The sequence below is a fragment of the Squalius cephalus genome (genome assembly GCF_949319135.1).
Source record: "Squalius cephalus genome assembly, chromosome: 8".
In the NCBI taxonomy this organism is placed as follows: Eukaryota; Metazoa; Chordata; class Actinopteri; order Cypriniformes; family Leuciscidae; genus Squalius; species Squalius cephalus.
Window position 1 is genome coordinate 40,749,259 of NC_137129.1, and position 22,895 is coordinate 40,772,153.

Consider the following 22,895-nt stretch of genomic DNA (forward strand, 5'->3'; position numbering starts at 1 on the left):
TAAACGCGCATCAGTGGCTCCGACTCCGAACCTGTGCTCTGAACTCTCTCTCAACTATTCACACGCAACTGACGTATCGGTGCAAGGTTTTCAGCGAATCAACGATCAGAGAACACTGCCGTGAGAACGTTGTAGGCATATGTGGGCCTTAAACTCCTCTCCTGTCATTAATACGCTGTGGTCTAGTCATCAACAGAAAATTAACGGATTGAGAGGGGAGAAACATGGATTTTGGCGTGACATTTCTTGCGTGTGCGTGAGAGCGTGAGATTGATGCTGAAAGCGTGAGTGTCACGCCAGATGCGTGAGAGTTGGCAACCCTGAATCATTTACGTTGTGGCAACGTCTCTGGCGCGTTGCATTTCTGCTATGGCAACGTCGCTGTCTACGTGCTCGCAACATTGTAACAACGTAGAATTGTAAGATGTGACAGGGCTGTAGCAACGTTGTTGCGCGACATTCAGCAACTGAGAGACGACGTTTTGACAATATTTTTATATGGTGTATTTTGTTAGACAATTATATACTTTTTATCGTTTATTGTTTATCTATATTATTATTTAATGGGGCTATCAACACCTGCAAGTGTAGCCTACACTTTGAAGAGTAAAAATGACAGAAGGTTTCGTTAATTCAACTTTATTAAAACTGCATATAATCAAATTGCACTTCCAAAAGTCATACATTTGTGGAAAAAAATAAATAAACGAATATACAAATTTATTTTAAGTATAATAAATAAAACAATAAAAAGCATAAATTTGCGTGAAATTTTGTGTACGGATGATTAGTGAATGAGGCCCAAAGTGGCACAAAAAGGACTGTCCTGCTGGATTTTCGGTAAGGGTTAAAGGTCAAATACTGAATATTTAAAAGGGGCTTTTAAAGATCAGTCTGCATCTTTGTATCAGAGTGTTGTATTATTATCTCTCACTAATAATGCAAATTGTTTTTCTAGTTGTTTTAAAGCAGATAATGCAGTAATGTCACAATTGACTGTCTGTACTGACAGCTGACCTGTTTGAATGTTAATCTGTGGGATGTTCTGGACACGACCTGTTGACCTCAAACCATTCATCAATATACCTGCAGGAGCAGAAGATGAGATGATTTCCACAGACACAGACGACAGCAGACGTGTGTGTGTATGAGTGTGTTAGTGAATGTTTCTCATACCCTTTGGTAGACACCGAGACAGGGTGGTCGAGCGATTGTGTCTTCCTGAACCATGTCATGTCAACTATTTTTGATTTAATAAAGAAAAAAAAAAAGTTTCAGGTCCTGTTTTACCTGGTACTATATTCATACACAATTCCTCACAAAACGATTTTTTTCACTTGCAGATATTCTCATTAGAGAAGAGCAGCAGAAAAGGGCTTTTCTTCAGCATCTGAGTAGCTTTGACTTTATAGATCATAAATCCATCACCATCTGAAACCCACATGTACCTAAAGCCTGCAGTGCCAAATCTAAATGAAAGCATGTATACTTTAACATACCTTTATAGATGGAGGAATCAATATTGTGGATCAATAACCACAAGATGGAATACACTTTCCCCAACAGGACTTTCTGTTGACCTGAAGGAAGAGTTTTTGATTTATAGGAAAAATGGCATTTAAAAGAGACACGCCTCTGGTTATTTGTTTATTTGTAGAATGTTTTTCCAGATCATTCTGACAGGTGGTGTTTTTATCTTTCAAAGACTATGTTCTGCTGTGTATTTATGAGATACAAGTGACAAACAAAAGGATGGACAGCAAAGAACAAATATTTTCCATCATAGTTACCATCCTCTAGAGTAAATCCATCTGAATTAAAATGGCTCTAGGACAGTGGTTCTCAACCTATTTGACTTAAAGGCCTCACATTGTCTAACACAATATTCAAAGTCCACTCATACTGGCTAAGATATTTCCCCTAATTCTACTATTATGAGAATGCTGCTTGTTTGTTTCAAACTTTTTAGTATCAGAAACTGAGAGAGTGGAAATATATTATTAATTTTGTCACTCAAGATTCAAGGTTACTTAAAAAAAAAATCAGCATTTTAATTATTATTTTTTTAAATAAGAATTGTAAATCATTCCTTATAAAATAAGTTTATTATCCTGCCCAGTTAAAGGCATAGCATACTTATTCCGGTTAAACAAGTATACAGTATAAATCTACTAAACTAGTAGTTTACTGAGAGTATAGGCCATACTTCAAAACTGTATTTTCATCAACTAACAATCGGCTCAATGTTTTTTTGCGCATTAATGTCTTTCCTCGTGGCAAAGTAATTTGATTAAATGAAATACATTTTCTCATATGTATTAACTCGTTATTTCAGCTGACTCCATAAATGAAAAGGTTTTAATGATTAAATGTGAGCGAATGTTTGACTATTCTTTTTAACTCTTTACTGAAAATAATGTCCGAGTCCGTTAGAATAAAATCAAATGTTTACAATTTATTATGTCAGGTAAATGTATCATGCCAATTTCATAATCAGTTCAAAGATAATAGATACAAAACATCAAATGCTCTGGAATAAAGAGAGAAGATGCGAACCTTGACATTAGGAAATACATAATGCTGAAGTCCTTGAGGTCCTTCAACATTATGGTCTGATCTAAATTACAGAATCGCCCTGAGCCTCTTGTTGCATTTCATTATATAGACAGAAACTTCTTTCACATGGAAACATCTGCTAACAATGGGAATTTGTATTCAGAGTTTACACCTTTTGGAACAGAATGCCATTTGCCTGGAAGACCCACCCTCTTTTGTGTACAAGTTATCCCTAAAACTCTTCATAACTTATTACCTTTTGGTTTACCTCTTTGGGAATGAGACATTTGTACCAGTCGCACCGAGACATTTCAAATGATACCAAACATGTATAATACCATATCGATTTTTGGGTGAATTTCAGGTGATCTCAGCATGAAAGAGAGAGAGTGGGAAGTGGGAAAGACATCTAAGGATGATTCTGAGGTGAGACGCGTCTCGAATGGTGATGCTACCTTCACAAGAGTGAGTTCAAATGTTAATTTCCTTTGTTTTCTCAGAGAATTGCCCTCTCTTCCAGCTCTTCCAGTCTTACATAGATAATCAAAACTAGTGAGGTATAACTAGTCTCTCTCTTTTATAAACAAAGTGTTTAAGAACTGGAGGGTGTGCTGGATATTTCTCTTCAAACGGGTTTGGCGACTTTTGCTAGCAGAAGTGAAAGAATTTTCAGAGTTTTGCTGTGTGCCATTTTACACCAGGACGTAAGAAGATTCTTTAAATCGGGAAAAAAAGTCTTTAATAGTATATATTCAAGATTTTTGTTCTGGTTGACGATCAGGAATTTTGGTTGGTTGGAATCACTCGATGGGAAACCATGAACATGTTGGAAACCTGTGGTAAACAACAGTAACATTTTAATCAAGGTGAGTGAGCATTAGTCAGGTGAGCAGCATTTGAGTTACTTCCTCATTAACTTGGCTTTTTGTTGGACATATGTCTATATATAAATTACATTTTAAAGATCAGTTGGGGAACATTAGCCTACATTTAATCACCCCAATGTACTAAAAACAAAAAACATAAGCTAACCGACAAAATACAAAATTAGAAGTTAACATATTTAGATAGGGAGTGTTGTAATGTTTCTTTTCTTTTTGTAATCGGATTTTTTTTTTTTTTTTTTTTTTTTGCTTCATGTCTCAAAATTCGATACAATTTATGTAATTTCAGTCTAAATTATATATTATGTTACATTGTCAGGTATAAAGAGAGCTACAACCTTCCTTGCCTGGGTGAAGGTAACAAGGTTGGCTGGGTTGAAATCATTAAATAATAAAAACAGACATTAGTTTTAATGAATTTTCGAATACTCGATCTGTAATTATTATTCGAAAAATAAAATACTATTTGAATTTTACTACATTGCTTTGCTGGCTGTAAATGCAGTGAATCCATGATAAATCCCAAGCACTAACTCGCAGTTATAATTTAATGCACTGGGTGGCGCTGTGGGGTGTGTAAAGTTGTATTTGATGATGTATTTCCCATTGATAAATACAGCCATATTAGACATTCTCTGATACAGTGCAAATATTTCCGTCTCTTTGGATAAAAGGGAAGTGGAAATAAAAAACAATAATAGGCTGCACTGTACCATGATAATAACATTAGATGTCTGTAGATGACCTACCTAATATATCTTGTTATATTAGGGGATCACACAGTTTGTACAGTATAAAAATCATTATGTCTAAAGTCCAACAACCCAATGGGAATATGTCCTTGTTTTCAACCACAATACAACGTCTCTCCAATGTTGGAGATTAATGTCAATCCGGCGTTGGATTCTGACATCAACCTGATTTTCATTTTCAACGTTGGCTTTGGTCTTATCTTTGTGTCTCTGAAACATCTGTCAGCGCAGCGCGATTTCTCACTCGATCTTAAATTGCTGGCGGCGCCCCTGCATGTGGAGATTATTGTTTTTCTCAACATAAACGTGAAACAATATAAACACGATAATCATATGCTGACTCGAGTGTATGTATATGTTCTGTACGAAATGGCGCAGTCTGCTTTATTTGGCGTTTTTTCCAGTTCTTGCTGCTTGAGCTTAATGCATTTTTCTTTACACATGCCTAGCCTACTGTTTTTTATTTTCTTTACACATAGGCCTAGTGTTTAATGTTTTCAACTGAAAGAAAACTTTAACATATATTGTAAGCTTGTTGTGTATATTGCCTAGTTATAAGCTTGTTCAGAAATGGTGACAAAAACGTAAAAAACCGTAAACTTAAAAAAATAACGTCTTTTTCGTTAACCGTCATTTAAATAAATGAATATTCGATTTTTATGAGCCCGAATATTCAAATGTAATATTTTTGAAAAATGCCCATCCAGTTAAAACCACTACAAACATTTTGTATTTTTTAAGTGGGAAAAATATTAAAGTAAGTTTCTGTTTAAATTGTATTTCACTTTTTCAGACTCATCAGACTTACCTGTGCAGCTTCATGAATACTGAATAAATCATGGAGAACAAAGAAACATTCAGCAGTGAAGATTATTCTCCAGAATGCAGGTATGTCAAAGTCTTCATAAGGAAATGTGAGTTGTTGTCTCTGACTCTATCATAGTAGAATTCAAATTGAAATTACAAAACTTGGTGTCTATGGAACATTTTAAATCAGTATTCGGCAACTGGAAGATGACTCTATGTAATTGTTTTAAGTGTTTTAGTTTGTTGATTTTTGTTTTGCAAACCTGTTTCAAACTGATTGTACACTCTAAAAAATGCTGGGTTAAAAACAACCCAATTTGGGTTATTTGGCAACCCAGCGCTGGGTAAATATTGGACAGAACACATGCTGGGTTATTTTGACCCAGCAGGCTGGGTTTTTATACATTAACCCATCTGCTGGGTTGTTTTTAATCAGTGCTGGGTCAAACAACCCCCATGCTACAGGTTATTAATTTTAGATAATAATAATAAAAAAAAAAACGAATAGAAAAATACAAAAATATTAATAACAATAATAACACTACTGTTTATTGATTCAATTAAAGTGTTTATTCCAGGAAATTAATATAATCATAAATACATTCATGTAAAAAAAAAAGACATCTGCAACATAAACGGAGGCCCACAAAAATCATTTGTGCTAAAATGTTGGTATGTTAAAATATTATAAAATGGTAAGATTCTCAAAATTCAAAACTCTACACTTATAAACTGTAAAATAGCCTACAGCTTAAGATTCTATTCACAAAGAATACAATAAAAACACATAAGTACATACATTGTAATTCACTTAAATAAGCAATCATTTAGTCCTGTGTAGCAAAATAAAAACATGAAACTCTATACCTATAAACTGTAAAATAACCTAGCTAAAAATTATCTTCACAAAATGATAAAAAAAAAAAAACTGAGTCAACTTTTCCAGAGTTTCCCCTTCACCAAAAAACTGTCCAGCCATTCCAAGCTCCAAGACAAAGGGGGAGGGTTTTGCTTCTCTCTGCCTTTCCAGGTAAAGCACCATGTTGGTTCCAGACTAAATGAGGGAAAGACAATATCAGACACATGTTTATTTAAAAGTGTGTCTTAGGTTTTCATAAGAGCAGTCTTAAATTAGTTAAATACCATCTTAAATTAACTTAAAGAATTAGTTCACCCCAAAATATAAATTTCCTAATCATTTACTCACCCCAGTGCCATCCAGGATATCCATGTCTTTCTTTCTTCAGTCGAAAAGAAATTAAGTTTTTTTGAGGAAAACATTTCAGTATGTTTCTACACAGAATAGACTTAAATGGCAACCAACTATCCCAATGTTCAAAGAAGGTTCAAATGTCCGTCTCAATGCAGCTTCAGAGTCTCTACACAATCCCAGTCGAGAAATAAGAGTCTTATCTCGCGAAACGATCGGTCATTTAAAAACAAAAAACAAAAAAAAACATTTATATACTATTAAACCACAAATGGCTTATGGTTTCGCTAGATAACACCCTTATTTCTCGACTGGGATTGTGTAGAGACTCTGAAGCTGCATTGAGATGGACATTTGAACCTTCTTTGAACATTGGGATAGTTGGTTGCCATTTAAGTCTATTCTGTGTAGAAACATACTGAAATGTTTTCCTCAAAAAACTGAATTTCTCTTCCACTGAAGAAAGAAAGACATGGATCTTGGAAGACATTGGGGTGAGTCAATTATTAGGAAATTTTCATTTTGGGGTGAACTAATCCTTTAAAGAGTTGTGAGAAAATGAAATGCATGTCAGATTCAAGCAGGAATAAAATGATTTATCGTGCAGCCCTACAAACAGGTGTAAAGAAATGAGCCTGCTCTTTTTGTCCCCTGTTGTTTTACTTACCGGTTGTACATCAATGGATGAGGTTCTTGTCTCTTGAATAGTTGGCCGAAAGGTTTTGTGGCCAATCTTACACAGGCGGGGGAAGAATGACAGGCAGGATTGTAAGTGCTAGTATGCCTTTGGAATCTAAGAATAGAAAAATGGCAGATTAGAACATGTTCGTTCATCAGCTTTTAAATTAAGCAAAGTGCATTTCTAACTAAGGTCAACTTAGAATGAGTGAAATTAGCTTAAATATATAACAGTTAAATATGTACTCTGGTAATCTGAAAACATTTAGTGTTATTAAAGGTATAGTTCACCATAAAATGCAAATTTACTCACCCTCATGTCAAATTTACTCGCCTCATTTACTCACCCTCACGTTGTTCCAAACCTTTTTTTGGAACTTTTTTTGAAGTTTCTTTCTTCTGCTGAACACAAAAAGATTTTTTAAAGAATGTCAGTAACAAGATAGTTGACGGTAGCCACTGACTTCCATAATAGGAAAAAAGTACTATAAAAGTCAATGGCTATTGTTAACTGTTTTGTTACCAACATTTTTTTTAAATATCTTCTTTTGTGTTCAGGAGAAGAAAATCATTCAGGTTTGTAATACCATGAGGGTGAGTAAATGACGACAGAATTTTCCTTTTGAGGTGAACTATCCCTTAAAGCAGTGCTTCTCAAACCCGTCCTGGGGACCCCATACCACTGCACATTTTGTATCTCTCCCTCATTTAACACACCTGATTCAGCTCATTAGTACAGACTGCAAAATTTAAATTGGGTGAGACATCCTAAATTATGGGGGTCCCAGGACATTTGAGAACCACTGCCTTAAACCAAGAAAGGGGCAAACAAGCACGGCTATCTATGAAATTACACTGACAACGACTAGGCACAGAAGTGGTACCCTATGCCAGCCCTACAATATAACTGATTTAAATTCACCCTACATGGTTTGACATTAAGTCTAGTTCGCACAAAAATGATATTTAACACATGATTTACTCACCCTTAAGCCGTTCGAGATGCATATGTCAATCTTTTTTCAGACGAACACATTTTCCGTTATTTTAGAAAATGTCTTAGATCTTTCAGTGGTTATAATGTGAAGCAATGGGGTTCACCTCCTTCAAGTCCCAAAATGTGCATGCATCCTTCACAAAAGTAATCCGTAGGACGTAGCGTAGAAAGCGTCGTGACGTAGAACGAACGTGACAGCGCAGCCAGAGAGCAGAGCAAAACAAAACTCTACATTCATTCTACATCAAGACGCTTTCTACGCTACGTCCTACGTCATACACCAGCATCCATCTCCGTGAACGCGCATCGACCGCTACCGGAAACAAGATATTTTCATTTATAAAGTTTTAAATATGTATATTTTTACGACAAAACCGCACGGATTACCCTCAGAAGGCCTTCGTTTATCCCCCTGGAGCCGGATGGATTACTTTTGTGAAGGATGCATGCACATTTTGGGACTTGAAGGAGGTGGACCCCATAGCTTCACATTATAACCACTGAAAGATCGAAGACATTTTCTAAAATAACGGAAAATGTGTTCGTCTGAAAAATGATTGACATATGCATCTCAAACGGCTTGAGGGTGAGTAAATCATGGGTTAAATATCATTTTTGTGCGAACTATCCCTTTAAGGGTTAGGGTTGGCACTGGATGCAACTGTGAAAAAAAGATTACCTACAAAGAAAGAGAATTTGAAATACAAAATTGTTCATCACATATTTACCAGCAATTTTTCAATGAGGCACTCAAGACTCCAGTTGAGGAGATTTGTTGAACAAAAATGTCCATTGCTGTAAAAGAAAAGAAGGAAACATCTGATTAGTAATATCTTTACAAATTTAGCATGTATTACATGTACAATGTTTTTAAAATGTATTTTTATGCTGGCTCCAGTTAATTTAAAAAAAATATATATAAATAATTTGAATGAATCATTACTTAATAAAAAAAAAAAAAAAAAAAAAAAATAGACTAAATAATTTTTAACAGCTTAATTAACTATTGTTAATTCACAAGACTGTAAACAGAAGAAATGTTAATTTTGTGGATAATTAAAAAATATTTTATAAAATTACCTGTAGATATTTCATAGAATATTTTTATTCATTCCAATGTATTAGTCTATCGTTATAATAATTGCCCATTGCGCCCATTGACTTATTTGATTGCAGTTTCAAGATAAGTAAAAATAATAAATAAATGTTGTTAATGTTTATTCTTCCTGGCAGTTTTTTTTTTAAATCATTCACGATTCAATGATCATCATAGTTATTTAATGACTGTGAACCAAATTGCATGACAAACCAAAATAATAAATTGTATTAGGCTATTTAACCCTTGTGCATTGTTTAAATTTACAACCTTTCGTTATGTTTGTGGCTGAAAACAGCCACTACTTTAAACTGCTGTAAAAATGTATCAGATAAATATTTTTTTCAAATTTTTTTGCATAAATCTATTAATCAACCTCAGTCCTGCTCAAAAATACTAAATGTTTAAAAAAAAATCAGGATTTTAACTCTTTAATTGCCAAATTTGTAAATGATGTCACTGATTTGGAAAAAAAAAAAACACAAAATGACTAATTTTCAATATAAAATGTGATTGTAGACTGGATTTTTTTTAACCTTTTATCACAGTCTTGGACATGTCAAAGATTAGAAACAACACTGGTTTTGATGCATTGTTAGTTTTTGTGCAGCATCAGATTTTAACTTTTTCTCCCTCATTTACTGTTCGTGGCTGTTTTTGCCCCATTGACTTCCATTATAACCACATTTTTTGATTGCAAAGCCATGACACCATATAATCATGCATTTTTGATTGTTGGTGGTTTTCCCTGTTGGGAAGAGGTAAAATTTGTAATTTTTACTGTTGATAACCAGGTGGCACCATTAACCCTTTAGATAGGCCTGTGCAAAAAAAAGCTTAGTTTCTGGCTTTTACATGGAGTTATATGCAGTTTATATGGATTATAATAGCATAATAAAGTGTGTGTGTGTGTGTGTGTGTGTGTGTGTGTGTGTGTGTGTGTGTGTGTGTGTGTGTGTGTGTGTGTGTGTTTGTGTGAACTCACCTTGATGCGTCTGAGATAATCAAAATATGCACCTCAGCTCTCAGAACTACATGGAGTAAACAAAAACAAAGTAAGTGTATTTATGCATCTGCTGCCTTTTGATGGTGAGAAATGCAGACTAAACAAACACAAAGCATGTGGATTTAAACGCGTGCATGCAAGCCTGCTGGTCATTTGATGGTGAGAAGAGCAGCAAGCAACATGAAAGGGCTTTACTTGTAGTGAAGTTTCAGAGATGATTATGCAGCCTGACCCCTCCAGCAGGATGTATCGTCTTCTCCCTCTGACACCACAGACTCAGGAGAGTCAGATCCTGATTTGGATGTGGCACCCTCATCATCCTCTCTAGCTTCCACTGAAGGCGAGGAGGATTCGGAGGATCCTGGATCTGGGTGGATTGGGAGAAACGGCGAAGTGTGGTTTTCCACTAACGCGGAGACAACTCCCTTTCTTCAGCCTGCCAGAGGCGTGACTCCAGGGCCGACGCGCTATGCCATCACAAGGCATAGTCATACATGTTTGTATGACTGTACAAACATGTATGTGTTGACGCAAGTCATGCTGACAATGAGGTCAATCATCTCCTCCGTAAAAAACAGATTGAACATGGAATCCATGTTCTGGACCCTTGTGATGGCATAGCGCGTCGGCCCTGGAGTCCCGCCTCTGGCAGGCTGAAGAAAGAGAGTTGTCTCCGCGTTAGTGGAAAACCACACTTCGCCGTTTCTCTCAATCCACCCAGATCCAGGATCCTCCGAATCCTCCTCGCCTTCAGTGGAAGCTAGAGAGGATGATGAGGGTGCCACATCCAAATCAGGATCTGACTCTCCTGAGTCTGTGGTGTCAGAGGGAGAAGACGATACATCCTGCTGGAGGGGTCAGGCTGCATAATCATCTCTGAAACTTCACTACAAGTAAAGCCCTTTCATGTTGCTTGCTGCTCTTCTCACCATCAAATGACCAGCAGGCTTGCATGCACGCATTTAAATCCACATGCTTTGTGTTTGTTTAGTCTGCATTTCTCACCATCAAAAGGCAGCAGATGCATAAATACACTTACTTTGTTTTTGTTTACTCCATGTAGTTCTGAGAGCTGAGGTGCATATTTTGATTATCTCAGACGCATCAAGGTGAGTACACACACACACACACACACACACACACACACACACTTTATTATGCTATTAGAATCCATATAAACTGCATATAACTCCATGTAAAAGCCAGAAACTAAGCTTTTTTTTGCACAGGCCTATCTAAAGGGTTAATGGTGCCACCTGGTTATCAACAGTAAAAATTACAAATTTTACCTCTTCCCAACAGGGAAAACCACCAACAATCAAAAATGCATGATTATATGGTGTCATGGCTTTGCAATCAAAAAATGTAGTTATAATGGAAGTCAATGGGGCAAAAACAGCCACGAACAGTAAATGAGGGAGAAAAAGTTCAAATCTGATGCTGCACAAAAAGTAACAATGCATCAAAACCAATGTTGTTTCTAATCTTTGACATGTCCAAGACTGTGATAAAAGGTAAAAAAAAATCCAGTCCACAATCACATTTTATATTGAAAATGAGTCATTTTGTGTGTTTTTTTTCCCCAAATCAGTGACATCATTTACGAATTTGGCAATTAAAGAGTTAAAATCCTGATTTTTTTTTAAACATTTAGTATTTTTGAGCAGGACTGAGGTTGATTAATAGATTTATGCAAAAAAAATTGAAAAAAATATTTATCTGCTATATTTTTACAGCAGTTTAAAGTAGTGGCTGTTTTCAGCCACAAACATAACGAAAGGGTAGTAAATTTGCCCACAGTGTACTTTTGAGTTTTTGAAAAATTTCAAAGCATTTTCCCAAAATATGTGTCAAAATAAGATTTGTCACCAAAATTCATTCCATTTGCTGAAACACAGAGAAAGTTATGGCCAAATTTAGACTAAAAAATACCCCGTAGTGGATGAAAACATCCCCAACAGCACATAAGGGTTAATACATAAGCTTGGTTCCTCCTAAGGTTTTTTTCCCTCTCCATTCTGTCACCTGATGGAGTGTGGGTTCCTTGCCACTGTTGTCTCTGGCTTGCTTAGTTAGGGGCACTTAATTTTCAACAATATTATTGATTTAATTGCACTGACAATAAAAGATGAGAACTGAACTGAACTGAATGACTCTTTTTTTCAGAGCCGGTTTAAGACCAAATTGTACTTCAGTAACTACTTTGATTATCTTTACATAGTTTCTGAACGTAACTGAAGCAACACTGAACTGACTTCAAATGAACAATGACAGTTTTTGATAAGAATTGTACTGAGCTGGACGATGACATCACTGTTTTCTGCAGAAATGCTTAGCCAAATTGAATTAAGGCGCACGCACCCAAACACAGAGAACATACTGCAGCATAATTCAATATTTTATGTAAAGCTACCTTTCGAAAATGACTAACAAACACAGTTAAATAATAGGTAACGTTAGACTTACAGCTTCTTTAACATATCCAGCCAGTGACGTTACACTGCATCCATCCAACACCGCCGAAATCAAGTAACCCGCAACATTTCTGGAGATAAAACAGACACCAACAACTGTACTTAGACATTGTAACCGTGTTTTAAGTGGAATAATTGATTACAGACCGTGTAAAAATAATGTATGTTATGTGTAACGTAACGTTAACGTTAGCATAACGGTCGCTAGTTCGACAGACGTCGACTTCGTCAATAATTCATAGTTCATTTCAACATAACTTCTTGTTGACTTTCTGACTTCTTTGACTAACGTTACTTAACATTAGGAAAGTTGTAATAAAACAGGGTTGCTCACCTTTACGCTCGCTCCTGCTTGAACCTCTCGTCCTCCTGTTGACGTAGTGATTTGAACAGTGTGGACAAAAGCGCGCGACTCGCGAGTCGCGAGGAGGCGCTGGGTCAAAATTTCCAAAACCCAAATGCTGGGTCATTGCCAGCTAATTACGGAGAAAATAACCCAGCAACATAGTCAAAATGCTCAACCCAGCATTTGGGTTTAAAAAATAACCCAGCATTTTTTAGAGTGTACTGCTGTCCATCTTGGCCATGACACTCCTTTAAAATATATATTTAATCTCAGAGAGGCTATCCTGGTTAAATAATGGTAAAATAAAATAAATAAATAAATAAACAAACAAACAAACAAATATTCTTGTGCTGAGATATAAGTAAGTGTCACACAGGCTCTCTATACACTGCCCTAAACTAAAAGAGCCTAGATCTGTCAATAAATAGATTGGTGGATGGGTGACATGATTCTAGTGCAATGTCATCACTCTTCAACATTTCTGAAGCTTTTCTGCATCTAAAATCAACTGTAGCTGTATAATCCATTATACATTGTATGAATTGTTTTCTCTGTTGTATCAAACTCAATTTCACAGGCAGAGAACAAACTCACCAGAGCCCAGCTGTGTGTCCATGAAGAGTGACCATTCTAAGGGAAGAAACACATCAACTGATCTGAGGTACAAAATGTATGTTTGACAGACAGAAGACACTGGCACAAAATGAATGCAGGGCTGAATTTGACAAATATCCACTTATTGTCAAAATGAAGAAATAGGTCATCAAATTCTGTAAGCATTTAAATCTCAGTGACTCATACTATTATAAAGCCCTGCAATATCAAGAGTTGAGTAAAGGATCAGGTTCCTTCTCACAGCTGATCCAGAGCATCTACTGACCCCACACTGATGATCTGGACCAGAACAACACTGGCTGATGCAATAGATTCAACTAGATCATAGCACAAGTGAAACACAACTAGGACTACATCACATTTTGTAAAACTCAAATACAAAAGATTACAAATCAATGGTAAAAGATAGATGGATTGATTCTTTATTTGAGGTTTATCAGGTAAATTAAACTGAATGATTTCTCGTGTATTTACTATTAAATTAAATTACAGGTTTTGGTCCTGAGATATAATTAAGACCCTCTATACAAGCTTAAGGCTCTCTATACACTGCCCTAAACTAAAAGAGCCCAGATCTATGTCAATAAATAGATGGACTGATGGGTGACATGATTCTTGTGCAATGTCATCATTCTTCAACATTTCTGAAGACTTTCTGCATCTACATATAAAATGTATTATACATGGTATTAATTGTTTTCTCTGTTGTATCAAACTCAATTTCAAAGGCAGGGGTCAAACCCACCAGAGTCCAGCTGTATGAAGACTGACCATTATATGGGTTCTCCAATAAAATTGATGGGAAGAAACACACCAACTGATCTGAGGTACAACATTTCTCTATAGACAGACAGAAGACACGGGCACTAAATTAATGCAGGGCAGAATTAGGCAAGGATCCACTTATTGTCAAAATGCAGAAATAGGTCATCAAATTCTGGAAGCATTTAAATCTCAGTGACTCATAATATAATAAAGCCCTGCAATATCACGAGTTGAGTAAAGGATCAGGTTCCTTCTCACAGCTGATCTAGAGCATCTACTGACCCCATCACACTGATAATCTGGACCAGAACAACACTGTCAAACTCAATAGATTCAACCAGATTATAGCACAGATTAATCATCACAACTCCATTACTTATTTGGAAAATTTAAACTCAACAACATATTAAAAATCAAAAGGATAGATGGATTTATTTTCTATTTTAGGGTTATCTACATGGTTGAAAATTGTAAAAATACAGCAGCCGCACACTCAAACACTGTGCAAGATCAATTTATTAGCAAGCTTTCGGTCTTGCGACCTTCTTCAGGCATCTACATGGTACATGGTTATCTACATGGTAAAATTAACTAAATTAATTCTTGTCTCTTTACTATTAAATGAAATTCCACAGTCAGAGATCAAACCCAGATCAAAAAAGTGTGTTCATGAAGAGTGACCAGTCTATGGACAAGCCAGCAACATTTCAGGGAAGACACACATCAGCTGATCTGAGGTACAACATTTCAGTCTAGAGTCTAGACAGACTCACTCAAATTCTGAATATAATTACAACATTGTCTCTAAAATGTGTGCTGTTCTATAATCATTGCTTGGTTATTGAACTTTTGTTTAAAAGCAATATCACACTCTCAATCGTTCTGTTGGTCTGAATATCAGCACAGCGTGGACAAACTAATCACAGCCATAGTGATACTCAAACCGACAGCATGACTGAAAGTGTAATATTGCAGAATTCAATTGTTTATGTGTTTTATCAAGTTAAACCATTTTAATTTATTGTAATCTGTTGCTTTATTCTTTCAGTCATAACTTTCAACTGATCCAAAGCAGATTCAAATCAAGACTGATGCAGAAGTTTCAGTGTCTTTATGAAGGAATATCAAAGCAGGGAAACCCAACACTCCTGAATGAGATCTACACAGAGCTCTACATCACAGAGAGTGAAAGTGGAGAGATCAATAAAGAGCATGAGGTGAGACAGATTGAGACACAGTCCAGGAGAGCAGAAACAGAGGACACACCGATCAAATGCAGTGACATCTTTAGACCTTTACCTGGACAAGACAAACCCATCAGAACTGTGCTGACAAAGGGAGTCGCTGGCATTGGGAAAACAGTCTCTGTGCAGAAGTTCATCCTGGACTGGGCTGAAGGGAAAGAGAATCAGGACATCCAGCTCATATTTCCACTTCCTTTCAGAGAGCTCAACTTGATGAAGGACAAAACACTCAGTCTTTCAGATCTTCTTCATGTCTTTTTCCCTGAAACCAAAGAAATGGAAATATCCAGTGGTGAATATAAAGTGTTGTTCATCTTTGATGGTCTGGATGAGTGTCGTCTGTCTCTGAACTTTAATAGTGAAGTGAAACTGTGTGATATATCTGAATCAGCCTCAGTGGACGAGCTGCTGATGAACCTCATTGAGGGGAATCTGCTTCCATCTGCTCTCATCTGGATCACCTCCAGACCAGCAGCAGCGGATCTCGTCCCCTCTGAGTGTGTCCATCGAGTGTCTGAGGTACGAGGCTTCAATGACCCACAGAAGGAGGAATACTTCAGGAAGAGAATCAGTGATCAGAGTCTGGCCAATACAATCATCACACACCTGAAGTCCTCGAGGAGCCTCCACATCATGTGCCACATCCCAGTGTTCTGCTGGATCTCAGCCGCTGTTCTAGAGGAGATGTTGAGTGAAGCAGAGAGAGGAGAGATTCCCAAGACTCTCACTCAGATGTACACACACTTCCTGATCATTCAGACCAACATCAAACATGAGAAGGACTATGAGAAGAGAGTGAAAGATGAAGACATGATTCTCAAACTGGGGAAACTGGCTTTTCAGCAGCTTGTGAAAGGCCACCTGATCTTCTATGAGGAAGACCTGAGAGAGTGTGGCATTGATGTGACAGAAGCATCAGTGTACTCAGGATTGTGCACTCAGATCTTCAGAGAGGAGTTGGGCTTGAATCAGGGGAAAGTCTTCTGCTTTGTGCATCTGAGCATCCAGGAACATCTAGCAGCTCTATATGCACACATCTCCTTTACAAACAACTGCATAATTGTGCACTGGAAGACATTTAATCCATTATCTGGTCTGCATCGTACAGCTGTGGATGAGGCTTTACAGAGTAAGAATGGACATCTGGACCTTTTCCTGCGTTTTCTTCTGGGTCTCTCATTGAAGTCCAATCAGACTCTCTTACGAGAGCTACTGACACAGACTGGAAGCTGCTCCTACAACAAAGAGAAAGCAGTTCAGTACATCAAGCAGAAGATCAAGGAGAATCACTCTCCAGAGAGATCCATCAATCTGTTCCACTGTCTGAATGAACTGGGGGATCATTCACTGATGCAGGAGATCCAAGATTATCTGAAATCTGGAACAATAGGAGAAACCAAACTCTCCTCTTCACAGTGGTCAGCTCTGGTTTATGTGTTGCTGACATCAGAGCAGAAGATGGAGGTTTTTGATCTGAAAAAGTTTATTGGAGCCCAAAATAAAGCAGATGAAGTTCTTCAGAAGCTGCTGCCGGTGGTTACAGTATCCAGATCAGTTCAGTAAGTCTCACTGACAACAATCACTACACTGATAAACATGATCACATTTATGATTTTAGCTTGTGCTTTCTTACCAAAACAACAAAAGTGGAAATTTTTACCAAATCCCATTATTAACAGCAGGGGCGGATTATCACTGGAAAAGGCCCCGGGGCCAATTATCTCCACAGCGACCCACCCCCTATTTGTTTCATTTTTATTTATTTTCTACATTAACTGTTATAGAAAGTAGAAGTTACAGTGATCGTGAATATTCAAACCATTCTCTGGAATTTATTCTCTGGAGTTTTATATATATATATAAATAAAGGAGGATAAGTGGTTTGAATTCAAAATAACAGCATAAGATATAGGACCTGGAATGTTTTTCTCGACATTTTGCGATTTCAGGCCACAGTTCCTGAACGTGATGCACTTAGCCTCAAATACTGCTCTGAAGCGGTATTAGAGTCAGTGTGGATTTAGTGTGCATTAAGGGCACTGAGCTTTGACATTTATCAGACAGTCTTGGACACTTAATACTTCCTTCTGGATGCATGTGCTCTAAAGTGGCCAAGACCGCAAGTGTGGGTATGGGACAGGCCTTAGTTTTGTCATGCCTATTGATGAACAGGATATATTGTGGCCATGAGATTGTATTGTCATGGTAACAACATCTTTATGCCATGGCCACACAATAGGAAGTCATGGCCTATCGCAAGCCGTTTTGACTTATATTCATTCCCAGGATATGAATTCTTGATATCTACAATTCAATTTCCACTAGTTAAAATGCTAACTATTGATATCAGAAATTGGATTTTTACTAGTAACAATGGCTAGTTTTGATATCAGGAATTAGATTTCCACAAGTAAAAATGTGACCCTGGATTACAAAACCAGTCACAAGTTGCACGGGTATATTTGTGGCAATCGCCAACAATACATTGTATGGGTCACAATTATCGATTTTTCTTTTATGCCAAAAATCATTAGGATATTAAGTAAAGATCATGTTCCATGAAGATATTTTGTAAATTCCCTGCCGTAAAAATATAAATAAACATTTATTTTTGTGAGTAGCGCACAATCGCGAACATAAAGGGACAACTTTAAAGGCTATTTTCTCAATGTTTCGATTTTTTTGCACCCTCAGATTCCAGATTTTCAAATAGTTGTATCTCGGCCAAATATATTGTCCTATCTTCACAAACCATATATCAATGGAAAGCTTATTTATTCAGCTTTCAGATGATGTATAAATCTCAATTTCAAAAAATTGACCCATGTTTTGTGGTCCAGGGACACAAATGTGAATTCTTGATATCAACAATGATGACATCACTTGCAGAAATACAATTCTTGAGATCAGGAATTAAATTTCTACTAATAAAAACTATAATTCTTGATATCTGTAATTGTATTTTCACAATGATATCATTCAAACATGTGTTGTAAGATTAAAAAAGAAATTAATACTGTTATTCATTAAATTCACATATGCGTGCTCAAGTTCGTTATTTCAAATGTAGCGCTAATTTTTTCTAGGCACATCTTTTCAGAATGCCACAAGCGCACCGTAGGTCATGTGACAAGAACCAACCAATTAGCTTCACCCTTTCCATAACAACATTGAAAGCTGGTGGAATTCTCAATGATTTTTTACATTTTTGAAGGATGGAGTGCACCCAAACACTAGGTTTTTTTCTCTTCTCCGTACATATTTTTTGGAGCAGAGCCTTTCAAACATCAAAATGTATTCATGTCAAAATGACATATAAACATTTTTTCTTATTCTATTTTGCCTGGAAACGCTTCCAACACGCTTGTGTGTCGCATGAAAAATAGGCGTCAGTTCTATTTCTAGTATGCACGGGTTTTCCGCGCGGCTCAAGGTACTGATCCACTTTTGCGACACGACTGTCGTGTGGTGTCGCGACGCCTCCCCACATTAGTACGTTGATGGGCGTTTACCGCTATGGGCGTGGTTTTGACCGAGCGGGAAATGTAGCGTATCAGAACAGAGGACCTGCGAGAGACTTCCCTCCGTCTCCATATGCTCTACTTCTATTGGATAGACACGTCGCGTTTAACGGAATTCATTTGCATAAAGATGAGCATCGGCCAGCTTTTTGACGTGCAGCATTTTTTCAAATGAAGCGTCCGTGCGACACTTCTGTCGCGCTGCACTCCACTATATTCCTATGGGTGACGTCAAGCGACTTTGCAAGCGACTTTGCAAGCGACTTTGAATTTGCCCGCAAAACATTCCGGGAAGGCGCCGCTTCATTTGGAAAAATGCTGCGCGTCAAAAATCTGGCCGATGCCCATCTTTATGCAAATGAATTCCGTTGAACGCGACGTGACTATCCAATAGAAGAAGAGCATATGGAGTCGGGGGGAAGTCTCTCACAGGTCCTCTGTTCTAGACATCCTACTACAAAAATGCGCAGGAAACTTTAGTTCCGAGTAGAAAATGGAGGAGAAATTAATTGTGGCGGTTGCAGGTTTCCCGAATTTATATGATCCATCTTTGTTGTCCTATAGGGACAACGAGCAACGAAATTCTGCCTGGAGAAGGGTGGCAGAGGTCGTTGGAGTCCCTGGTGGGTTTTATGAGTTTGCACTGTGTTAAATAAAATGTTAATTCAACCGATGAGTTATAATGGTACCACACAGGCAGTGTGCAAGCTCTAACCTGTTAACATGGGAGCCGAAATAAAAACAGACACGTCACGCAGCTGAGACGCTCACGCCACGCAGCCAGTGTGTCGCCGGTCGCTTACAAAACAGGTCGGTGTCCTTATTTAAATTTCCGAACAACGATCATTTCAACAAGAGGTGGATTAATTTTGTGAAGAGCCACCTTGATGGAGAGCTGAGCCACCAACAACCACCAACCAACAACCGCCTCTGTAGTGATCATTTTACACAGGATAGTTTTATAAACTTTCGTTGGAGACAACTGGGATTCACTGATAATCCACTGTTACTGGTGAATAGGGCCGAACCGACTATCTCCTGCCTCTGCCTTCATCCTCCCGTCGCGCCGACAACTGGTGCTGCCATCATCGGCAGTGCGTGCCATAGACAGTGGTGCGTGCCCATGAGTCAACTTTCCCGCGAGTGGGCGTGGTTTCAGCGCAGCCAGCGGACACGCCCCCAGCGTTTGAGAGCAGAGACCACTGCTAATTTTTTCCAGATTTTGATCGCTTATTTTATTTACTTAGCTGCTTTTTTTATCATTAAAATTTGGCTAGGTGGCTAATAACACATTTTTCTGTGGTGTGACAAACTCAGAACACATACTTAATTTGACTTTACAGGGACTTTAAGACATTTATAATGTTACAAATGTTTTCTATTTACTGAAGGGGTTAGGGTTAGATACACCTAGGGTTAGATAACCCTGACCCTCTTTAAATAAATGTTTGAATACATTTAATAAATGCAAAAAAAAAAAAAATGTTTGTTCATGACATAAAAGTCTCACCATTTTCAACTTAAATATGAAGCAGCACAACTGTTTTTAACATTGATAATAATCATAAATGTTTCTTAAGCAGCAAATCATATTGGAATGATTTCTGAAGGATCATGTGACACTGAAGACATGATCAGTAATGATGCTAAAAATTCAGCTTTAATCACATGAATAAATAACAGTTTACAATGTATTTATAAGTTATTTTTAATAGTAATATTTCACAGTGTTATTGTTTTTACTGTATTTTTGATCAAGTAAATGAAGTCTTGATGAGCATAAGAAGCCTTCCAAAAACATAAAAATGTTAATGTTTCCCAATCTTTGACAGGCACTGTACATGTTTTTGTTTTTCAAAAAAAACATAATTCATCGTATCCCAAAGTGTTTTAAACTCATTGACTCATCTGTAATATTTTTGTTAATATTTAAACATTTTAAAGTTCCTGCTTCATTTCATTCATCTCTTTACACTATTAACATTCTGTATTATCCATTTTAATAGGCCTACTTGAAGTACCATATATATATTTTTAAACATTCTAAATGCCTGACAATCATGCCAGTAAAGCTTTGATTAAATATGACTGTTTCTGTAGGCCTATACGCCAGTAGGTGACAAAAATTTTTATTGACTTCACTTTAAGAATGTAACGTATTAGGCAACAATATTTCATTTCATTGCGGCTAGTCATTCATAAACTTTTAATAACATTACAAATTATTTATATTTGTAGGTTTCACTTTTTTTGTAAAATATTTCAAACTAGTGTTAGTTCATTATGCATGTTTTTTTTTTTTTTTATCTACAGGTTGAGTTATTGTGGAGTCACAGAAGGTTTTGCTGCTCTGGCTTCAGCTCTGAGATCAAACCCCTCACACCTGAGAGAACTGGATCTGACTGGAAATAAACTAGGAACATCAGGAGTGAATCTGCTCTCTGATGGACTGAAAGATCCTCACTGTAAACTGGAGACACTGAGGTAAATCATCTCTCTGAGAGTCACACACTCACTGATACTCACAAAGAAATATTCCTATATAGTTTATAGTTGTATCCAGGGCTTGACATTAACACCCGCCAACCCGCCAAATGCGGGTGGATTTTGCTCGTGGCGGGTAGTCACTCCAACTAGCCACTTTGGCGGGTTGAATAATTGTAGTCTTTTCAAAAGGCATCTGAAATAAGTGTGACACTACAACACTACAACTCCCATGAGTATTAGGGCTGTCAAAGAATATTCTAAATTCGAATATATATTCGAATAGTTTTAAAAAACAGAATTTCAAAGATGAAAATGAATATTCGAATGTGGAAAAACGCCCGCGGTAGCAGAGGCGCGGCTGTCTGCTTTGCGAGTGGGCACGCTACCTGAGGGGTCAGGGACAGGTAACAGGAACGAAGAAGCGTTAACGTTAAACAGAAACATTACTAAAGTGTAGGTAAAGTAAATGAAGTCTTGATGAGCATAAGAAGCCTTCCAAAAACATAAAAATGTTAATGTTTCCCAATCTTTGACAGGCACTGTACATGTTTTTGTTTTTCAAAAAAAACATAATTCATCGTATCCCAAAGTGTTTTAAACTCATTGACTCATCTGTAATATTTTTGTTAATATTTAAACATTTTAAAGTTCCTGCTTCATTTCATTCATCTCTTTACACTATTAACATTCTGTATTATCCATTTTAATAGGCCTACTTGAAGTACCATATATATATTTTTAAACATTCTAAATGCCTGACAATCATGCCAGTAAAGCTTTGATTAAATATGACTGTTTCTGTAGGCCTATACGCCAGTAGGTGACAAAAATTTTTATTGACTTCACTTTAAGAATGTAACGTATTAGGCAACAATATTTCATTTCATTGCGGCTAGTCATTCATAAACTTTTAATAACATTACAAATTATTTATATTTGTAGGTTTCACTTTTTTAAAAAATATTTTAAACTAGTGTTAGTTCATTATGCATGTTTTTTTTTTTTATCTACAGGTTGAGTTATTGTGGAGTCACAGAAGGTTTTGCTGCTCTGGCTTCAGCTCTGAGATCAAACCCCTCACACCTGAGAGAACTGAGTCTGTCTGGAAATAAACTAGGAACATCAGGAGTGAATCTGCTCTCTGATGTACTGAAAGATCCTCACTGTAAACTGGAGACACTGAGGTAAATCATCTCTCTGAGAGTCACACACTCACTGATACTCACAAAGAAATATTCCTATATAGTTTATAGTTGTATCCAGGGCTTGACATTAACACCCGCCAACCCGCCAAATGCGGGTGGATTTTGCTCGTGGCGGGTAGTCACTCCAACTAGCCACTTTGGCGGGTTGAATAATTGTAGTCTTTTCAAAAGGCATCTGAAATAAGTGTGACACTACAACACTACAACTCCCATGAGTATTAGGGCTGTCAAAGAATATTCTAAATTCGAATA

General features: G+C 37.0%; 1 protein-coding gene across 2 annotated transcripts in view; it reads left to right on the top strand.

The window, feature by feature from the left end:
• Window positions 1-3,209: 3,209 nt before the first annotated feature.
• Window positions 3,210-22,895, top strand: part of LOC307163641 (NACHT, LRR and PYD domains-containing protein 12-like) — a 67,219-nt gene continuing 47,533 nt past the window's right edge. For both annotated transcript variants that reach the window (XM_079879770.1, XM_079879769.1), the window contains exons 1-8: window positions 3,210-3,422; window positions 4,986-5,080; window positions 13,384-13,467; window positions 14,150-14,248; window positions 14,822-14,923; window positions 15,235-16,989; window positions 21,265-21,435; window positions 22,452-22,622. In XM_079879770.1, the coding sequence (XP_079735896.1) occupies window positions 5,031-5,080; window positions 13,384-13,467; window positions 14,150-14,248; window positions 14,822-14,923; window positions 15,235-16,989; window positions 21,265-21,435; window positions 22,452-22,622 (2,432 nt within the window). In that variant the 5' untranslated portion in view covers window positions 3,210-3,422; window positions 4,986-5,030. The remainder of the gene's footprint in view (window positions 3,423-4,985; window positions 5,081-13,383; window positions 13,468-14,149; window positions 14,249-14,821; window positions 14,924-15,234; window positions 16,990-21,264; window positions 21,436-22,451; window positions 22,623-22,895) is intronic.